General features: G+C 43.9%; 1 protein-coding gene across 3 annotated transcripts in view; it reads right to left on the reverse strand.

Moving 5' to 3' along the window:
- PI4KA (phosphatidylinositol 4-kinase alpha) overlaps positions 1-19,887 on the reverse strand; it is a 153,035-nt gene that overhangs the window by 120,953 nt on the left and 12,195 nt on the right. For all 3 annotated transcript variants that reach the window (XM_055252271.2, XM_055252272.2, XM_055252270.2), the window contains exons 2-3: positions 11,072-11,188; positions 7,018-7,111 (exon numbers count right to left, since the gene is read on the reverse strand). In XM_055252271.2, coding sequence (XP_055108246.1) covers positions 7,018-7,111; positions 11,072-11,188 — 211 coding nt within the window. The remainder of the gene's footprint in view (positions 1-7,017; positions 7,112-11,071; positions 11,189-19,887) is intronic.

Consider the following 19,887-nt stretch of genomic DNA (forward strand, 5'->3'; position numbering starts at 1 on the left):
AAAAATTCTAAAATAGTTTTTTTCTAATTCTGTGAAGAATGTCATTGGTAGTTTGATAGGAATAGCACTGAATCCATAAATTGCTCTGGGTAGTATGGCCATGTTAACAATATTGATTCTTCCTGTCTATGAGCATGGGATGTTTTTCCATTTGTGTAAGCTCTGATTTCCTTCAGTAGTATTTTGTAATTCTTGCTGTAGAGATTTTTCACCCCCGTTAGCTGTATTCCAAGGTATTTTATCTTTTCTTTTTTTTGAGATGGAGTCTCACTCTGTCGCACAGGCTGGAGGGCAGTGGCGCAATCGCAGCTCACTGCAACCTCTGCCTCCCAGGTTCAAGCGATTCTCTTGCCTCAGCCTCCCAAGTAGCTGGGATTACAGGCACGCGCTATCATGCCCAGCTAATTTTTGTGTTTTTAGCAGAGATGGGTTTCACCCTGTTGGCCAGGCTGGTCTCGAACTCCTGACCTCAAGTGATCCACCTGCCTCGGCCTCCCAAAGTGCTGGGATTACAGTCGTGAGCCACTATGCCCAGCTGGTATTTTATTATTTTTGTGAATATTGTGAATGGGACTGTGTTCTTGATTTGGCTCTCAGCTTGGATGTTGTTGGTGTATAGGAATGCTACTGATTTTTGTACATTGATTTTGTATCCTGAAACTTTGCTGAAGTTGTTTATCAGATCAAGGGGCTTTGGGCAGAGACGATAGGGTTTTCTAGGTATAGAATCATATAACCTGTGAAATCTGAGATCGTTTGACTTCCTCTCTTCCTATCTGGATGACTTTTATTTCTTTCTCTTGCCTGACTGCTCTGGCCAGGACTTCCAGAATTATGCTGCATAGGAGAGGTGAGAGAGGGCATCTTTGTCTTGTTGTGGTTTTCAAGGGGAATGCTTCCAGCTTTTGACCATACAGTATAATGATGGCTACGGGTTTGTCATAGATGGCTATTATTACTTTGAAGTATGTTCCTTCAATGCCTAGAGTTTGTTGTGGATTTTTTTTTTTTTTTTTTTTTTTGAGACAGAGTCTTGCTCTGTTGCCAGGTTGGAGTGTGGTAGCATGATCTCGGCTCACTGCAACCTCTGCTTCCCGGGTTTCAAGCGATTCTCCTGCCTCAGCCTCCCGGGTAGCTGGGACTACAGGTGCCCGCCACCACGCTTGGTTAATTTTTTGTATTTCAGGAGAGACAGGATTTCACCATGTTGGCCAGGATGGTCTCAATCTCTTGACCTCGTAATCTGCCCACCTTGGCCTCCCAAAGTGCTGGGATTACAGGCGTGAGCCACCACGCCTGGCCTGTTGAGGATTTTTAACATGAAGGGATATTGAATTTTATGAAAAGCCTCTTCTGTATCTATTAAGATAATCACATGGTTTTTGGTTTTAGTTCTGTTTCTGTGATGAATCACATTAATTGATTTGCATACATTGTATCAATCCTGTATCCCAGGGATAAAGCCTACTTGACCTGATGGATTAGCATTTTGATGTGCTGCTAGATTCAGTTACCTAGTATTTTGTTGAGGATTTTGGCATCTATGTTCATCTATTAGCCTAAAGTTTTCTTTTTTTGTTGTGTCTCTGCCAGGTTTTGGTATCAGGATGACACTACCCACATAGAGTTAGGGAGGAGTCCCTCCTCCTTAATTTTTTTGTAATAGTTTCAGTAGGAGTGGTACCAGCTCTTCTTTATACATCTGGTAGAATTCATCTGTGAATCCATCTGGTCCTAGGCTTTCTTCAGCTGGCAGACTTTTTATTACTGACTCAATTTCGGAACTTGTAATTTGTCTGTTCAGGGATTCAGTTTCTTCCGGGTTTAGTCTTGGTAGGTTGTATATGTCCAGGAATTTATCCATTTCTTCTAGGTTTTCTAGCTTGTATGCATAGAGGTGTTTGTCTCTCAGGGTTGGGTTTTTTTATTATTATTATTTCTGTGGAGTCACTGGTAATGTCCCCTTTATCAATTTCTGGTTGTCTATTTGGACCTTTTCTCTTTTTTTCTTTATAAGTCTAGCTAGTGGTCTTATTTTTTTTTTTTTATTCAAAAAACCAACTCCTGGATTTGTTGATCTTTTGTATGGTTTTCATATCTCAATTTCCTTCACTTCAGCTTTGGTTTTAGTTATTTCTTATCTTCAGCTACCTTTGGGGTTAGTTTGTTCTTGTTTCTTTAGTTCCTCCAGTTGTGATGTTAGGTTGTTAATTTGAGATCTAATTTTTTGATGTCAGCATTCATGCTATAAACTTCCCTCTTAATTCTGCCTTAGCTGTGTCCCGGAGATTCTGGTATGTTGTATCTTCATTCTCATTAATTTCAAAGAATTTCTTTATTTCTGCCTTAATTTCATTATTTACCCAAAAGTCATTCAGGAGCAGGTTATTTAATTCTCATGTAATTATATGCTTTCAGTGATTTTCTTAGTATTTAATTCTATTTTTATTGTGCTGTGGCCAAGAGCATGGTTAGTATAAGTTCAGTTTTTCTGAATTTGCTGAGGCTTGTTTTATGTCTGATAGTGTGGTTGATTTTAGAGTATGTTGCGTGTGCAGATGAGAAGAATGTATATTCTGCTGCTTTCAAGTGGAGTGTTCTGTAGACGTCTATTAGGTCCATTTGGTCAAGTGTCGAGTTTAAATCCTGAATATCTTTATCAGTTTTCTGCCCTGATGATCTGTCTAACACTGTCAGTGGGGTGTTGAAGTGTCCCAGCTATTGTGTGGTTATCTAAGCCTCGTCAAAGGTCTCTAAGAACTTGCTTTATAAACGTGGTTGCTCCCGTGTTCAATACGTATAAATTTGCTCCTGTGTTTGATATGTATAGTCAAATCTTGCTGAATCAAGCCTTTTACCATTATGTAATGCCTTTCTTTGTCTTTTGTGATTTTAGTTGGTTGAAAGTCTATTTTGTCTGAAATCAGAATAGCAATCCCTGCTCTTTTTTTTGTTTTCCATTTGCTTGGTAGATTTTTTTTCATCCTTTTACTTTGAATGTATGGGTGTCATTGTATGTGGGATTGGTCTCTTGAAGACAGCATACCATTGGGTCTTGCTTCTTTATCCAATTTGCCACAATGTGTCTTTTAAATGGGACATTTAGTCCATTTACATTCATAATATTGATATGTGTGGCTCTGTTCCCATCACTATATTGTTAGCTGGTTATTATGCAGACTTGTTTGTGTGGTTGCTTTATAGTGTCACTAGTCTAGGTACTTAGGTGTGTTTTGTTGTTGTTGTTGTTGTTTGTTTGTTTTTGAGACAGAGTTTCATTCCTGTTGCCCAGGCTGGAGTGCAGTGGTGCAACTGTGGCTCACTGTAACCTCCACCTCCCAGGTTCAAGCAATTCTCCTGCCTCGGCCTCCTGAGTAGCTGGAATTACAGGTATCTGCCACCATGCTCAGCTAATTTTTTGTCTTTTTAGTGGAGAAGGGGTTTCACCATGTTGGCCAGCCTGGTCTCGAACTCCTGACCTCAGGTGTTCCATCCGCCTTGGGCTCCCAAAGTGCTGGGATTACAGGCGTGAGCTACTGCGCCCAGCCCTTAGGTGTGTTTCTGTAGTGGCTGGTAGTAGTCTTTCCCTTCCATGTTTAGCATTCCCTTCAAGACCCTGTAAGGCAGGTGGTGGTAAAGAAATCCCTTAGCATGTGCTTGTCTCAAAAAGATCTTATTTCTCCTTCACTCATAAAGCTTAGTTTGACTGGATACGAAATTCTTGGTTGGAAATTCTTTTAACAATGCTGAATATGAGCCAGGCCCAGTGGCTCATGCCTGCAATCCCAGCACTTTGTGAGGCTGAGGAGCAGGGGTCACTTGAGGCCAGGAGTTCAAGACCAGCCTAGTCAACATGGCAAAACCCTGTCTCTACTAAAAATACAAAAATTAGCTGGGCATGGTGGTGTGCGCCTGTAGTCCCCAACTATTCAGGAGGCTGAGGCACGAGAATTGGTTGAACCTGGGAGGTGGAGGTTGTAGTGACCCAAGATCGCACCACTGTACTCCAGCCTGAGTGATGGAGTGAGACTCCTTCTCAAAAAAAAAAAAAAAAAAAAAAAAAAAAAAAAAGGCTGAATATAGGCCTCCATTATCTTCTGGCTTGTAGAGTTTCTACTAAAAGGTCTGCTGTTAGCCTGGTGGGACTCCCTTTGAAGGTAACCTGCCCCTTCTCTCTAGCTGCCTTTAACATTTTTTTTCTTTCATTTAGACCTTGGAGAATCTGATGACTATGTGCCTTGGGGATGGTCTTCTTGTGTAGTATTTCATAGGGGTTCTCTGCATTTCCTGAATTTGATTTTTGGCCTCTCTAGTGAGATTGGGAAAATACTCATGGATAATATCCTGAAATACGTTTTCCAAGTTGCTTACTTTCTCTCTCCCTATCTTTCAGGGACACCAGTGAGTTGTATATTTGGTCTCTACATAATCCCATATTTCTCAGAGGTGTTCATTCTTTATTTTCTTTATTTTTGTCTGACTGAGTTATTTTGGAGAGCTGGTCTTTGAGCTCTGGGATTCTTTCCTCAGTTTGGTCAATCCTGTTGTTTATTTTGAAATTCTTTTTTTTTTTTTTTTGAGATGGAGTCTTGCTCTGTTGCCCAGGCTGGAGTGCAGTGGCGCAATCTTGGCTCACTGCTGCCTCTGCCTCCCGGGTTCAAGCGATTCTCCTGTCTCAGCCTCCAAAGTAGCTGGGATTACAGGCGTGTGCCACCACACCCAGCCGATTTTTGTATTTTTGATAAAGACGGGGTTTCATCATCTTGGCAAGGCTGGTCTTGAACTCCTGACCTTGTGATCCACCTGCCTTGGCCTCCCAAAGTGTTGGGATTACAGGTGTGAGCCACTGCGCCCAGCCAAAATTCTTGAAGTGAGTTTTTCAGCTCCATCAGCTCAGTTTGGTTGTTTTCTTTTTGAGACGGAGTCTCACTCTGTCACCCAGGCTGAAGTGCAGTGGCATGATCTCAGCTCACTGCAACCTCTACCTCCCAGGTTCAAGCAATTATCCTGCCTCAGCCACCCAAGTAGCTGGGATTATAGGAACCTGTCACCACACCTGGCTAATTTTTTGTATTTTTAGTAGAGATGGGGTTTCACCATGTTGGCCAAGCTGGTCTCAAACTCCTGACCTCAAGTGATCTACCCACCTCGGCCTCCCAAAGTGCAGAGATTACAGGTGTGAGCCACTGTGCCTGGCCGGTTTTTTCTTAAAATGGCCATTTCATCTTTCATCTCCTATATCGTTTTATTGTATCATTTACAGTCCTTGGATTGGGTTTCAACTTTCTCCTGAATGTTGATGACCTTCGTTCCTATCCATATTCTGAATTCTATTTCTGTCATTTTGGCCTGGTTAAGAACCACTGCTGGGGAACTAGTGCAGCCAACTTAGCAGCATGAAGACACTGGCTTTTGGAGATGCCAGAGTTCCTGCGCTGGCTCTTTCTTATCTTCGTGGGCTAATGTTCCTTCAATCTTTGAAGCTGCTGTCCTTTGGATGGATTTTTTTGGGGGTGGTGCTTTTATCTTCTTTGATGTCTTTGGGGGTTTGATTGGGTTCAGTCAACTGGCTTCATTTCTGGCAGATTTTTGGGGGACTAAGGCTCAGCTCAGCATGGGGGACTAAGGCTCAGCTCAGCACTCCTGGGCTGTGTCCTGCAACTCTGGGGGGCTGGTATTGGGCACTCAGCTTTGTTCTCTGGCTCTCTGAAGTTGAGAACATGCAGCACTGGAGGGACTGAGGTGTTCTTGGGACACAGCCACAACACTCTGAAGGGTAGTGCCAGCCAAAGCACTCTGTCAGATAGTGGCAGCCTATTTGCTTGTGCCAGCAGCACCAGCAGTGCAATGGGGTGCACGCTCATTGGCTGAGGCGGGGTGCTGGGAGGCCTGGGGCTACCTGCCTCTGTGTGGGCACTGGCAGCAGCAGTGGTGCATCGCCACTGGGGTCTGTGTGCACATTTGCACCAAAGGCAGTGGTAGCATAGAGTTGGAGCTGGTGACCTCTGTGTATGTGTTCATGCCAGTGGTGGTGGTGTTGTGGGGCCCAGAATGTTGAGAACAGCAAAACCCATCTTTAGCAGACTGGGCCATGTTGCCCAGACTAGTTTTGGTTTTTGCTTCTTTTTTTTTTTGAGATGGAGTCTTGCGCTGTCGCCCAGGCTGCAGTGCGGTAGCACATCTCGGCTCAATGCAACCTCTGCCTCCTGGGTTCAAGCAGTTCTTCTGCCTCAGCCTCCCGAGCAGCTGGGACTACAGGCACATACCACCACACCCGGCTAATTTTTGTACTTTTAGTAGAGATGGAGTTTCACCATATTGGCCAGGCTGGTCTTGAACTCCTGACCTCGTGATCCACCCGCCTCGGCCTCCCAAAGTGCTGGGATTACAGGTGTGAGCCACCATGCCCGGCCGACCCAGACTAGTCTTAAACTCCTGAGCTCAAACGATCTGCCCACCTCAGCCTCCCAAAGTGCTAGAATTACAGGAGTGAGCCACCATACCAGCCAATTTATTCCGTTTCTAAAGGTGCAAAGGTTAACTGGAACTTAGAAACAAAGTGATGAAACTATTTACAGTGAACATTGCTGTTGGGTCCCCAACCTCCATCTCACCCTTTTTGAGCAGCAGCAATATAATCTGGAAAACTGACCTCACTCCAGGAGTGAGCCTATAAATTCTAAGGGTAACAGTGACTGATTTGGGGACGGGCAGACGACCCAATTCTGGCCAATGAGACATGAGAAAAGGTTCTTGAAGGTCTCAGCGTTCTTGCTCACTCTCAGAAGAATGCAATGGAAAGCTGGCCTACCCAGGCCTACCTTCTCCCCAACTCATCCATGGGCTGTGGCCAACACATCGATGTAAGCTCAGCCCACAATGCTGCAGGCAGTTGTTTCACAGCCAGGAGTGAGACAAGATGCATCTGATGTGTCAGTATGAACAAACACTTGATCCTACAGACACTGAACATGTGTATTTTCTCTTATATTCAGGGAAAACATTATATACAATTACCTCTGCCTTTCCGAGCTGTGCTTTCTTCTACCCAATACACTTTTGGAAGACCTTTGAGAAGTCGAACAAGGTAAGGAACCACACAATCTTTGTGCTAAAAAATAATAATAATAATAATAAATTAGATTTAATAAAACAAGTGATTGGCAGCTTTTTAGCCCAGATTAAGCCCAAAGCAAAGCATATCCACATCCTAATCATCTCAGAGATTCTCCAGAGATAATGTAAAGTGCATGTAAATTCACATGGCATCACTCCATTCCTGTTTTCACATTGCAGAGTCCAGAGGCTGTCCCATCAACCTGTACAACAGGAGCCTAAGGAAGTGTTCACACCTGCCTTCTGGAGCTCAGGGTCCAGCCTGCTCAGGCCTCTTCTGGGGGCTAGGCCTCTCCAGGAGGCACATGTGTGTACACACTCAAAGCTGTCTTCAGTGAGAATGGTTTAGAGCCCCAAAACCCATCCATGAGCCCCAGAATAAGACCCTGGGGATGGAGAGAAGCTCATAGGGCGGGCATCTCAACTAGGTGATGCTTTTTTCTGTTCATGTCCCTTGTCCATTTTCCTTGTTTTTATTTTTTTTTTAATTTTCTACTTCATGTTTCCTCTTGCTCAAGTTGAGCATCAGACTTTATAGCCAACTTTAGCCCAGTGAAAAATTTTACTTTCCTCTAATTTCTGAACTAGCCAATCAACACCAATATATAGCTTCATAATCTTCCGTCATTGGCTTTTGGAGCTATTTCCCTATTTACAGCTGTTCCAGTTAAGGATTAGATGTGCTCCAGAGAAGAAGTGTGCTCTAGAGAAGAGGAGTACTATTTGATGTTTTGAAATGCTGACAAACCACATGGTAGTTTTAAAAACATGGCTGCAGCCAGGCATAGTGGCTCATAGTGGCTCACATCCATAATCCCAGCACTTTGGGAGACCCAGGCGGGTGGATCACTTGAGCTCAGGAATTTGAGACCCAGCTGGCTAACACGGCAAAACCCTGTCTCTACTAAAAATACAAGTATTAGCTGGGTGCAGTGGCACGTGCCTGTAGTCCCAGCTACTCAGGAGGCTGGGGTGGGAGGATCGCTTGAGCATGGGAGGTGAAGGCTGCAGTAAGTCAAGATTGTGCCACTGCACTCCAGCCTGGGCAAGAGAGTGAAATTCTGTCTCGAAAAAAATTAAAACATAAAAGCATGGCAGAAGGTGGCTGGGTGCGGTGGCTCACACCTGTAATCCCAGCACTTTGGGAGGCCGAGGCAGGCAGATCACGAGCTCAGGAGATCGAGACCATCCTGGCTAACATGGTGAAACCCCTTCTCTACTAAAAATACAAAAAATTAGCCGGGCATGGTGGCGGGCGCCTGTAGTCCCAGCTACTTGGGAGGCTGAGGCATGATAATGGCATAAGTAAACCCAGGAGGCGGAGGTTGCAGTGAGCCTAGATGGCACCATTGCACTCCAGCCTGGGCTACAGTAAGAGACTCCGTTTCAAAAAAACAAAACAAAACAAAAACAACAACGAAAAAAAAACATGGCAGAAGGCACGCAGCTTCCAACTGGCTCTTTTTCAGGACATTTGCCCTGGAACCTAGATGCTATGCTGTGATAAGACCCATGAATGAGACTTCAGGTGATTCCAGCCCCCAGCTTTTGAGCCACCCCAACCGACGCTAAATGGAGTCAGTTGAGCCCTGTCTAAATTGCAGATTCATGAATCAAACAAAATGATCTATTAAGCACTAAGTTTGGGGGGAGTTTGTTATACCATAATAGATAATCAAAAACAAAGAACTTTATCAAAAACAAAACAGTTTTTTCTCTAAACCATAAAAAGGAACTGGCTAAGACATCTGTCGAGGATCCTAGTGTACTGACAGAAACAAAACTCCGTAAGGCCTGAACCACATGGCCTCCTGCAGAGGAAGTGGCTCCAGGTGGCTCTTTCCTATATAAACTGTGATGACATTAGCAGCACAGGGTGAGTAAAACCACCTCAGCTCCTCTGGCCACAGCTGCTACCATGGCAGCCCACTGCTGGGACCGGAAGAAGGTCAATGCACAGCCCATCCTGGAGGGAAGCAAGGAATATAAGCACCAGGTAAACCAAGGTGGTCCCTAGGGCTTTCTCAGGGGGCTGGCAAAGCATGCTAGGCTTCTCTCCTAGTATATACGAGGCCGGTGGGCTGCCCTGGACATACAGGCAAACTCTATGGTCCAAGGGACAACATCACATGCCACCTGGGACCCTGCTAGTCCTTACTCAGAACCTGAATTACACCAAAAGTAACTTGTGCTCATCTATTTGTTGTCATCTTAAGAAGTCTAATACAAGTACGACACTTTCAGGACTTATAGGTAAATCTATCAAGAAATGTGTTTGCCAAAGATATTATCAAGTAATCCACATCTGAAAAACAATAGTTTCTTATAAATTTTTTTAAAATTATTTTTTGCCCTTTATAATTCATTTTATATTTATGTAGGATATAGTAAACAGAAAAAGTACAAATGGTTTTCTTTCCTTTCACATTTATAAGTAAATAGGCAGGCTGGGTATGGTGGCACATGCCTGTAATCCCAGCACTTTGGGAGGCCTAGGCACGAGGATCACTTGAGACCAGGGTTGGAGATCAACCTGGGCAACATAGCAAGACCCTCATTTCTACAGAAAATTAAAAAATCATGCCAATGCCTGTAATCTCGGCTGCTCAGGAGGCTGAGATGGGAGAATCCCTTGAGTCCAGGAGTTCAAGGCTGCATTAAATAATGACTGTGCCACTGCATTCCAGCCTAGGCGATAGAGTGACTCTGTTTCTGAGAATAAATAAATAAATAGATAGCAGAAGAAAAGCCAAAATGCAGCTTATGTATCTAATTTTGGTTTTTTATGTAACCTTGATCAGGTAGCCTATTTAATTATTAAAATACTGCTCTATAATTAAAATTCTTATTTGTTTCAAATGTACAAATACTGTCAAAATACTAATGCTTATTAGAGCAAAATTTCCAGGAGATGGAAGCAATCTTTTCTAGATAAATATTCAAATATCTAACATCTTTATTTACCTAACACAGCATAATTAACTTGGAATTTAGAAATAGTATCTAGTAATGATAAAAATAAATAAATAAAAGATTCAATATCCAATGATTAATCATTTGTTTCAATTAGCTTTGGTAAATATAAAAATACACACACACAACAGTCACACTATTTTTTTGTTGGAGCTACAGGGCTAGCTTTTAAGTCCCTATTAAAAGGTACACTGAGGCCCGGCATGATGGCTCACACGTGGCTCACGCCTGTAATCCTAACACTTTGGGAGGCAGAGGCAGGAGGATTAACTGAGGTCAGGAGTTTGAGACCAGCCTGCCCAACGTGAAGAAACCGCATCTCTACTAAAAATACAAAAAAATTAGCCAGGAGTGGTGGCTGGTGCCTGTAATCCCAGCTACTCAGGAGGATGAGGCAGGAGAATCACTTGAACCCTGGAGGCGGAGGTTACATTGAGCCGAGATTGCACCACTGCACTCCAGCCTGGGTGACAAAGCAAGACTCCATCTCAAAAAAAAAAAAAAAAAGGATACACTGATACATACTCTAAAAGTTTATACACATAATCGCAATTTTGAAAAAGATGATATTATATCAAAATTACCTAAAATGATTTTGTCCTTTTGGAAGGAGAAATACAATACTCCTGAGTCTGACTGATGAGCATTTTACCTGAGCTTCAAAACCAAACCTACCCTGGAAGGCACACAATTACTTCTCAAAGTATTTTAACTTATTCTGTGGCACATAATAACAAACAAAAAAACACATTTTTTTACAACATAATATATGCACACAATTCTAAAAAACTCAAATTTTCTAAGAAGGTTTACATTAGGAAGTCTCATTCCCACTTTGTCCTACCGTCTCCACTAACCACTTTGATTAGGTTCAAATGTATTCTTCTAGTAATGCTTTAGGTAAATATAAGCAGATACAAACTTAAACGCTCACTACACCCCCTTTTACAATGAAGAAACTTTCAATTTCCTGAAGACTTACCTGAAGATCAGATTCAATCAGAAAAATGCCCAATGCAATCACTGCATCTCTCCGTCTTTCATCTAACTGGAAGATCCCATGGAAATCCACTGGACACATGCAAAGAAGCTTTTGGACCTAGAAAATGAGACCCCCCAAAAACAGCTCTACAAAATAGAAAACCACATTCAAAATAAAGCAAGCTGAGTGCAGTGTCACATGCCTGTAGTACCAGCTATTCAGGAGGCTGAGGTGGGAGGATAACTTGAGTTGGGAGTTTGAGACTAGCCTGGCCAACATAGTGAGACCCTATCTCTTAAATAAATAAAAATAAAAAATAGGCCAGGTGCCGTGGCTCACACCTGTAATCTCAACCCTTTGGGAGGCCAAAACAGGTGGATCACCTGAGGTCAGGAGTTCAAGACCAGCCTGGCCAACATGGTGAAACCCTGTCTCTATTAAAAATACAAAAATTAGCCAGGCGTGGTGGCGCGCACCTATCATCCCAGCTACTTGGGAGGCTGAGGCAGAAGAATCACTTGAACCCAGGAAACAGAGGTTGCAGTGAGCCAAGATCGTGCCACTGCACTCCAGCCTGGGGGACACAGCAAGACTCTGTCTCAAAAACAAACAAACAAACAAACAAAAACACTACCATAAACCCCAAAGAGTCCATGTAACCAGTAAGTCATAATTTTTTTTCAGTTAAAAGATAACAGGACATCTCCAGCTGCTGAAACGATTGTACACATGCCCCTCAAAACACATAAACTCTGAGTAATATGAGCTGAAGGTTAAAACTGTGTATACTCAGAGGGGGTAAGACACAATGGCTAAAGTTTACATTTTGGTGTTAGGAGAGTCTAAGTGGGTGTCCCCACACCTTGACCACGAAGAGGTTACCCAAGCCAACCTGCAGTAACAATGCCTCATTGACTCTTTTAAAAACTCAAATGCATGGCCGGGAGCGGTGGCTCACGCCTGTAATCCCAGCACTTTGGTAGGCCGAGGCAGGCAGATCATGAGGTCAGAAGTTTGAGACCAGCTTGGCCAATATGGTGAAACTCCGTCTCTACTAAAAATACAAAATATAGCCAGGCATGGTGGCGAGCACCTGTAATCCCAGCTACTCAGGAGGCTGAGGCGGGAGAATTGCTTGAACCCAGAAGGCGGAGGTTGCAGAGAGCCGAGATGGCGCCACTGCACTCTCCAGCCTGGGCAACAGAGCAAGACTCCGTCTCAAAAAAAAAAAAAAATCAAATGTGTGAAGCAGTTGGGACTGAGCACAGCACATAGTAAGTGCTCAATAAACATTATCTATTGTTACTGGATATGCTATAATAGTGGCTAGTGGAAGGCAAAAGCAGGCAGAGATTCAAAGAATGCTGATTAATGAGTCAACACTGAAGCACAGGGAAGAATTGGCCCTATCAAAGCCTGTGTACTTCGCTCTGTCCTGTGCAATACTTTATCAATACCCTGCACTAAAACACAGAAGATACACTCCACTACAAACCTGACAGATAAAACTAATGTGCTAGAAGACAGCACGGAGACTTGAAAACTCGTCAAAATTGGCATAACATCATTATTTCTCCAACAATAGTGCCTGAAAGACAACTTTTGATAATGTGATCAGGGAGGGCCTCTCTAAGATGGTTCCTTAAATTGGGATCTGATCAAGAAGGAAGCCAGGACAAATAAGGAAAGGCTGCTGCTGCAGCAGCACAGTGGAAAAGAGGAAGCAAGGAGGCCCAGGAGTTCAGGTCCAGGCAGAGAAGGTCCCCAGAGGGTCCCACAGGCCAGGTCAGAAGCCTGAATTGTATCCTAATAATAAACACATGGAGGCCTTAGGGCATCAAGTTTAGAATGAAGTCTAGAAGAATCCCTCTGGCTGATGCACAGAAAATGGATTTTGGAGGACAAGAGTGAAAACAGAGACAGGTGAGGAGACCCCTGCAGCAGCTGAGGCAAAGATGTTAGCACGGTAGCAATCGACGAGTAGAGACAGAAACAGACCAGTTCAGGGTATGTTTTGGAGCAAGAGTTAACCGGACTTGATGATGGACAGGATATAGAAGCAAGGGAGAAATTACTTTAGTTGCCTCTTTACCACACTAGAAAGTATCCAGGCCAGGTGCAAGGCTTATGCCTGAAATCCCAGCACTTTGGAAGGCCGAGGCAGGAGCATCACTTGAGCCCAGGAGTTTGAGACCAGCCTGGGCAACATAGTAAGACCTTGTCTCTACAAAAAAATAAAAAAATTAATCAGCTATTGTCAGAGGCGTGTGAACCAGAGCAACTGCATCCTGAATAGGGGCTGGGTAAAATGAGGCTGAGACCTACTGGGCTACATTCCCAGACAGTTCAGGCATTCTAAGTCACAGGGTGAGACAGGAAGTCAACACAAGATACAAGTCATAAAGACCTTGCTGATAAAACAGGCTGCAGTAAAGAAGCCAGCTAAAACCCACCAAAACCAAGATGTCTGGTCTCGAACTCCTTATCTCAGGTTATCCGCCCACCTCGGCCTCCCAGAGCACTGAGATTACAGGCATGAGCCACCGCACCCAGCCACCAAGGCTTTCTTTTTTACATAAAGCATAAGAATGGATTTCCTCTCTCAGGCCAGGTGCCCTGGGTTGGGCTCTAACAATATCCCAGGATCAGAATTCAGCATCATCAACACAGTTTAGCCATACTGCCAGTGCAGCTGTCACCCTACCCAGTAGAAAGAACTGAAGGCAGCATTTTTTACCATCCTCAATTCCTCTGGACTGCCAGGGCCTCCTCTCCTTCAAATGCCCAGAGGGGCTCTGGGGTACTCTGACTCCAGACCTTCCTCCCCTATCCCCACTCAACTAAAAACATTTAAATAGAAATAATCTGTGATCCTTCAGAAATTACTTTAAAAGCTAGGCATAGCTTTAAATGTGAAGTGAAGATACCAAAAAGAACAACTCAGAGATCCATGTAATGATTCCATGATTTATGCACTACACTGGCATGGTAGGCAGAATAATGGCACCTCAAAGATGTCCACACCCTCAATCCCCTGGAACCTGTGAATATGTTACTTTACATGGCAAAAGAGACCTTCCAGATCTAATTAAATTAAGAACCTTGAAATGGAGGGATTATCCTGGATTATTTAGATAGGCCCAGGGCAATCAAAGGTCATTAAAAGTAGAAGAGAGAGGCAGAAGAGGGAGTCAGAGTGATGTGAGATGGAGGCTTGGCCAACCATTGCTCCCTTTGAAGATGAAGGAAGGGACCGGGAATCAAGGAATGTGGGCAGCTCTAGGAGCTGTAAAAGGCTTGAAAATGATGGCTGGGTGCGGTGGCTCATACCTGTAATCCCGGCACTTGGGAGGCTGAAGTGGGTGGATCACTTGAGGTTAGGAGTTCAAGACCAGCCTAGCCAACATTGTGAAACCCCATCTCTATTAAAAATACAAAAATTAGCCAGGCATGGTGGCAGGCCCCATGGCAGGTACCTGTAGTCCCAGCTACTCGGGATGCTGAGGCAGGAGAATTGCTTGAACCCAGGAGGCAGAGGTTGCAGTGAGCTGAGATTGTGCCACTGCACTCCAGCCTGGGCAACAGAACAAGACTCCATCTCAATATATATATATATTTTAAAAAAATGAAAAAGGCTTGGAAATGAGTTCTCCCCTAGGGTCTCTAAAAAGATACACAGCCCTGCCATCACCTTGATTTCAGTCCACTGAAACATAGGTTGGGTTTCTAATCTACAGAACTGTAAAATTATAAATGTGTGTTATTCTAACAACAAGTCTGTGGCAATTTATTTACAGTAGTAATAGGAAACTAATGTAATTGGTGACAGGTAATTAAACAAAACTCAAAGCCTATTGGACTGCCTATCAAGAAAAGTACCAAACTGAGTAATCAGATTACAGGCAATAGGCTGGGCACGGTGGCTCACACCTGTAATCCCAGCACTTTGGGAGGTCGAGGTGGGCAGATCACATGAGGCCAAGAGTTTGAGACTATCCTGGCCAACATGGCAAAACTCCATCTGCACTAAAAATACAAAAATCAGCAGGGTGTGGTAGCCTGGGCCTATAATCCCAGCTACTCGGGAGGCTGAGGCACAAGAATTGCTTGAACCCAGGAGCCGGAGATAGCAGTGAGCCGACATTGTGCCACTGCACTCTCCAGCCTGGGCCACAGAGCAAGACTCTGTCTCAAAAAAAAAATAAAAAAAAATAAAAGGCCGGGTGCGGTGGCTCACGCCTCAAAGTAATACCAGCACTTTGGGAGGCCGAGGCGGGCGGATCATGAGGTTGGGAGATGGAGACCACAGTGAAACCCTGTCTCTACTAAAAATACAAAAAATTAGCCAGGTGTGGCGGCATGCACCTGTAGTCCCAGCTACTTGGGAGGCTGAGGCAGGAGAATGGCGTGAACCTGGGAGGCGGAGCTTGTAGTGAGCCAAGATTGCGCCACTGTACTCCAGCCTGGGCAACAGAGTGAGATTCCGTCTCAAAAAAAAAAAAAATAATTACAGACAATATTTATTTCCTTCTTAATTCTTTTCTGTATTTCCCATATTTTCTATAAAAAATAATGATAACTTTAGAATCAGAGAAAAATACGGCCAGGCATGGTGGCTTATGCTTGTAATCCCAGCAATTTGGGAGGCTGAGGCAGGAGGGCTGCTTGAGCCCAGGAGTTCAAGACCAGGCTGGGAAACATGGCAAGACCCTGTCTCTACAAAAAATTGAAAAATTAGCCAGGCACGGTGGCATGCCCCTGTAGTCCTAGATGCTCAGGAGGCCGAGGAGGGAAGATTGCTAGAGGATCGCTTGAGCCTGGCAGGTTGAGGCTGCAGTGAGCTGTGATCACACTACTACACTCCAGCTTGGGTGGCAAAGCAAGACCTTATCTCCAAACCAAAAAAAAAAAAAAAGAAAAAGAAAAGAAATACAGAATATACCCAAGTTCATGTGCTCCACTGATATGCTTACCTGAACTGCAGGCCTAAGGATCACTGACAACTCCCAAACATATGAAGAAGTGTAGGTATAGGGCCAGGAGAGGTTGCACAGATGCAACCAGCAAACGTTCACTTTCAGGCAGGCCATGTGTTATCCTATTCTTGTTTTACAGGTTAGGCAACTAGATCCCGATAAGTTAAGTGCACCTGAGGCAACAGGCTCCTAACTAGACCTTCCTTCTCATTTTGTCTCTTCCTACTCCAATATTTCCACTTCTGGTTCATATACCTTCAATGGTTCCCCATTGCCCAATGAACACTCAGTGCACACTCCCAGCCCCAAAACTTCTCATAAACCCAGGCTGCTATGTATCAACTCTCATTTCTCCCTGCCTGGACTTTTCCATGGTTTTGACCCATCTGAAACATTTTGTCCAACCTGCCCTATCTCCCCTATAAAAATTCAACCCATCCTTCCAAGATCCATCTCAACTGTCTCAAGCCTCTCAAACATTTTCCAGACCCCAGCAACTTGATATAATATCCCATCATACCTCTCAATAGCTCACATAGAACTCTGTATTTCTCAAGATAATTACCTTCCTGATATCTTACAGTTACTTGTATACTTATTCTCTCACTGCAGAGAGGACTGTGACCTCCTCATCACTCCACTGCACCCTACACATTTCAGAATTTTAACAACTACTTAGTGGAACTAAAGCGGCCAAGGTCACAGACATTTGATAAGGTGAGGAGGAAAGAAAAGAGGTACAGGGCTACTAGAAAGCAGGGTTTAACTACACTGTGATACTTGTCATATAGTCAGTACCAGGCACAGTGCTGGCATGCAGGTGACGCTGAACAAGTATCTGCTGCCTCACTGAATGAATGGAGGGACGGATGGAAGAACTCTCAAATGAAGTAATATATAATGTACAGTCACTCACCCACAAGTGTTACAATCCAGCAGGAGTTACAAAACTAATAAAAATGATACAACTAGCAAATAACACAAGTCAGAAACTAAATGACAGAGGGCCCTGAAAGCCTGAAGCAAAATGCTCTTGGAAACTGGGATCTTATTAGAAAGATATCTGAAGACTTGAACCTGGGTCCTATAGAAATCGTCACACCCAGTTCTGGTGGGTGCCATTCTCCAAATAATGACAGCTAACACATATTGAACATTTATCATGTGTTCATCTATATTATCTTATTTAATCCTCACAATAGCTCATTAGGTAGCTATTATTAATCATCCCCCTTTTACATATGATGAAACAGACACAGAGACGTCAAAGTCCTAATGCAGGATAAAGCATTAACCCTATAGTCTTTGAAAAAATGAAAAGAAAAATAACATCAAATGGCTTTTCAGAATCAGAATTTTACAATAAACTAGCAAGTTGTTTGTTTTTAGGGGTCTTAGGGGGAGTGGGTCATTATAAAAAGTCATTAAGCCCAAAATCTGACCACGATGGCCAGGGTTATTCCCATTTACAAAAAGGATCCAGAGGGGTTTTGCCCACCACTTTCAAAAGGTTAAGTCAATGGACCACAGAGAGGCAACAGATATGACTGACTTAGACTTTGATAAGAACTCTTGGCAATACTTTAACCCAAGGATAGTAAAAGACAGATATCTCAAAGATGTGAATTTTGACTGCCAAGGTAAGGAAATGCTAAACCAAGGAGAAAATAAGTCTGGATGACTGGGCAGAAAACTGCAGATGAGAATCAATCATAACAAAGGGTATCTGTAAGGTATTTAGGTCAAAATAAAGCTACAATAATAGCATTATAAAAGTTGGATAATTAAATGATTTTTTTTAAAAAAAAAAAGAGTACTACTTGTTATTTAAAACCTCTGGGAACAGTCTTTCTGGAGAAATAAAATTCCCTGAGAACAAAAGACTAAGATTTAAGTATTAATGGTATATTTTTCTGTTAAAACCATTTGTAATTGTCTTTCTCAAATGTACTGTCCCCTCAGACAAAAAATACTGAACATAAGCTGATACTTTCAAAGTGACTCAGAGCTATCATGATAAAGGTGACCGTGACATGATACACATGTACCTACAAATGTAAATGGAACAGCACCTGCTCCTACAAGCACCCTGGATCAGAGTTTCATTAGAGATGCACTTTTGAGCTGAGTGCGGTGGGAAGTGCCTGTAATCTCAGCTGCTTGGGAAGCTGGGGTGGAAGTACTGCTTGAGCCTAGGAGTTAGAGGCTATAGTAAGCTATGATCGTGCCACTGCACTCCAGCCTGGGCAACAGAGCAGAATCCTGTCTCCAAAAATACAAAATAAAAAAGATGCTCTTTGGTCATCTGTAGACAGATTCATGACCTTCTAACAAACAAATTCAGCAAGGTTACAGGACACAAGATTAAGATATGAAAATCAGGGCCGGGCGCGGTGGCTCACGCTTGTAATCCCAGCACTTTGGGAGGCCGAGGCGGGCGGATCACGAGGTCAGGAGATCGAGACCACGGTGAAACCCCGTCTCTACCAAAAATACAAAAAAAATTAGCCGGGCGTGGTGGCGGGCGCCTGTAGTCCCAGCTACTCGGAGAGGCTGAGGCAGGAGAATGGCGTGAACCCGGGAGGCGGAGCCTGCAGTGAGCCGAGATCGCGCCACTGCACTCCAGCCTGGGCGACAGAGCAAGACTCCGTCTCAAAAAAAAAAAAAAAAAAAAAAAAAAAAAAAAAGATATGAAAATCAGCCGGGCGCCATGGCTCACGCCTGTAATCCCAAAACTTTGGGAGGCTGAGGCGGGTGGATCACGAGGTCAGGAGACCCAGACCATCCTGGCCAACATGGTGAAACCCTGCCTCTACTAAAAAAAAATACAAAAAAATTAGCCAGGCTTGGTGGCGAGTGCCTGTAGTCCCAGCTACTCAGGAGGCTGAGGCAGGAGAATGGCATGAACCAGGGAAGCGGAGCTTGCAGTGAGCCGAGATCGCGTCACTGCACTCCAGCCTGGGCGACAGAACAAGACTCTGTCTCAAAAAAAAAATAAAAAATAAAAAAAATAAAATCAATTGTATTTCTACAAAGCAGCAATGAGCAAATTAAGAAAACTATTCCATGATTAATTTTACGTTATATGAACTTTATCTCAATCATTAAAAAAAATACGCAGGAACAGAAAACCAAATACTGCACGTTCTCAATTATAAGTGGGAGCTGAATGATGAGAACACATGAACACACAGTGGGGGGGAACAACACACGCTGGGGCCTGTGAGGTGGGGGAGGGAGAATATTAGGAAGAATAGCTGTCAGGCACAGTGGCCCACGCCTGTAATCCCAGCACTTTGGGACGCCAAGGCGGGTGGATCACTTCAGATCAGGAGTTCAAGATCAGCCTGGTCAATATGGTGAAACCCCATCTCTACTAAAAATACAAAAATTAGCCAGGCGTGGTGGCGAGCGTCTGTAGTCCCAGCTAATCAGGAGGCTGAGGCAAGAGAATCGCTAGAACCTGGGAGGCAGAGGTTGCAATGAACTGAGATCACCCCAGTGCATTCCAGCCTGGGCAATAGTGCAGGCTCAAAAAAAAAAAAAAAAGGGTGGGGGGCCAGGCGCAGTGGCTCATCCCTGTAATCCCAGCACTCTTTGGGAAGCCGAGGCGGGTGGATCATGAGATCAGGAGTTCGAGACCAGCCTAACCAACATGATGAAACCCCGTCTCTACTAAAAATACAAAAAAATTAGCTGGGTGTGGTGCAACGTGCCCGTAATCCCAGCTACTCAGGAGGCTGAGGCAGGAGAATCACTTGAACCGAGGAGGTGGAGGTTGCAGTGAGCCAAGATCACGCCACTGCACTCCAGACTGGGCAACAGAGCGAGACTCCATCT

This window comes from Symphalangus syndactylus, chromosome 18 (genome assembly GCF_028878055.3).
Source record: "Symphalangus syndactylus isolate Jambi chromosome 18, NHGRI_mSymSyn1-v2.1_pri, whole genome shotgun sequence".
NCBI classification, from domain to species: Eukaryota; Metazoa; Chordata; class Mammalia; order Primates; family Hylobatidae; genus Symphalangus; species Symphalangus syndactylus.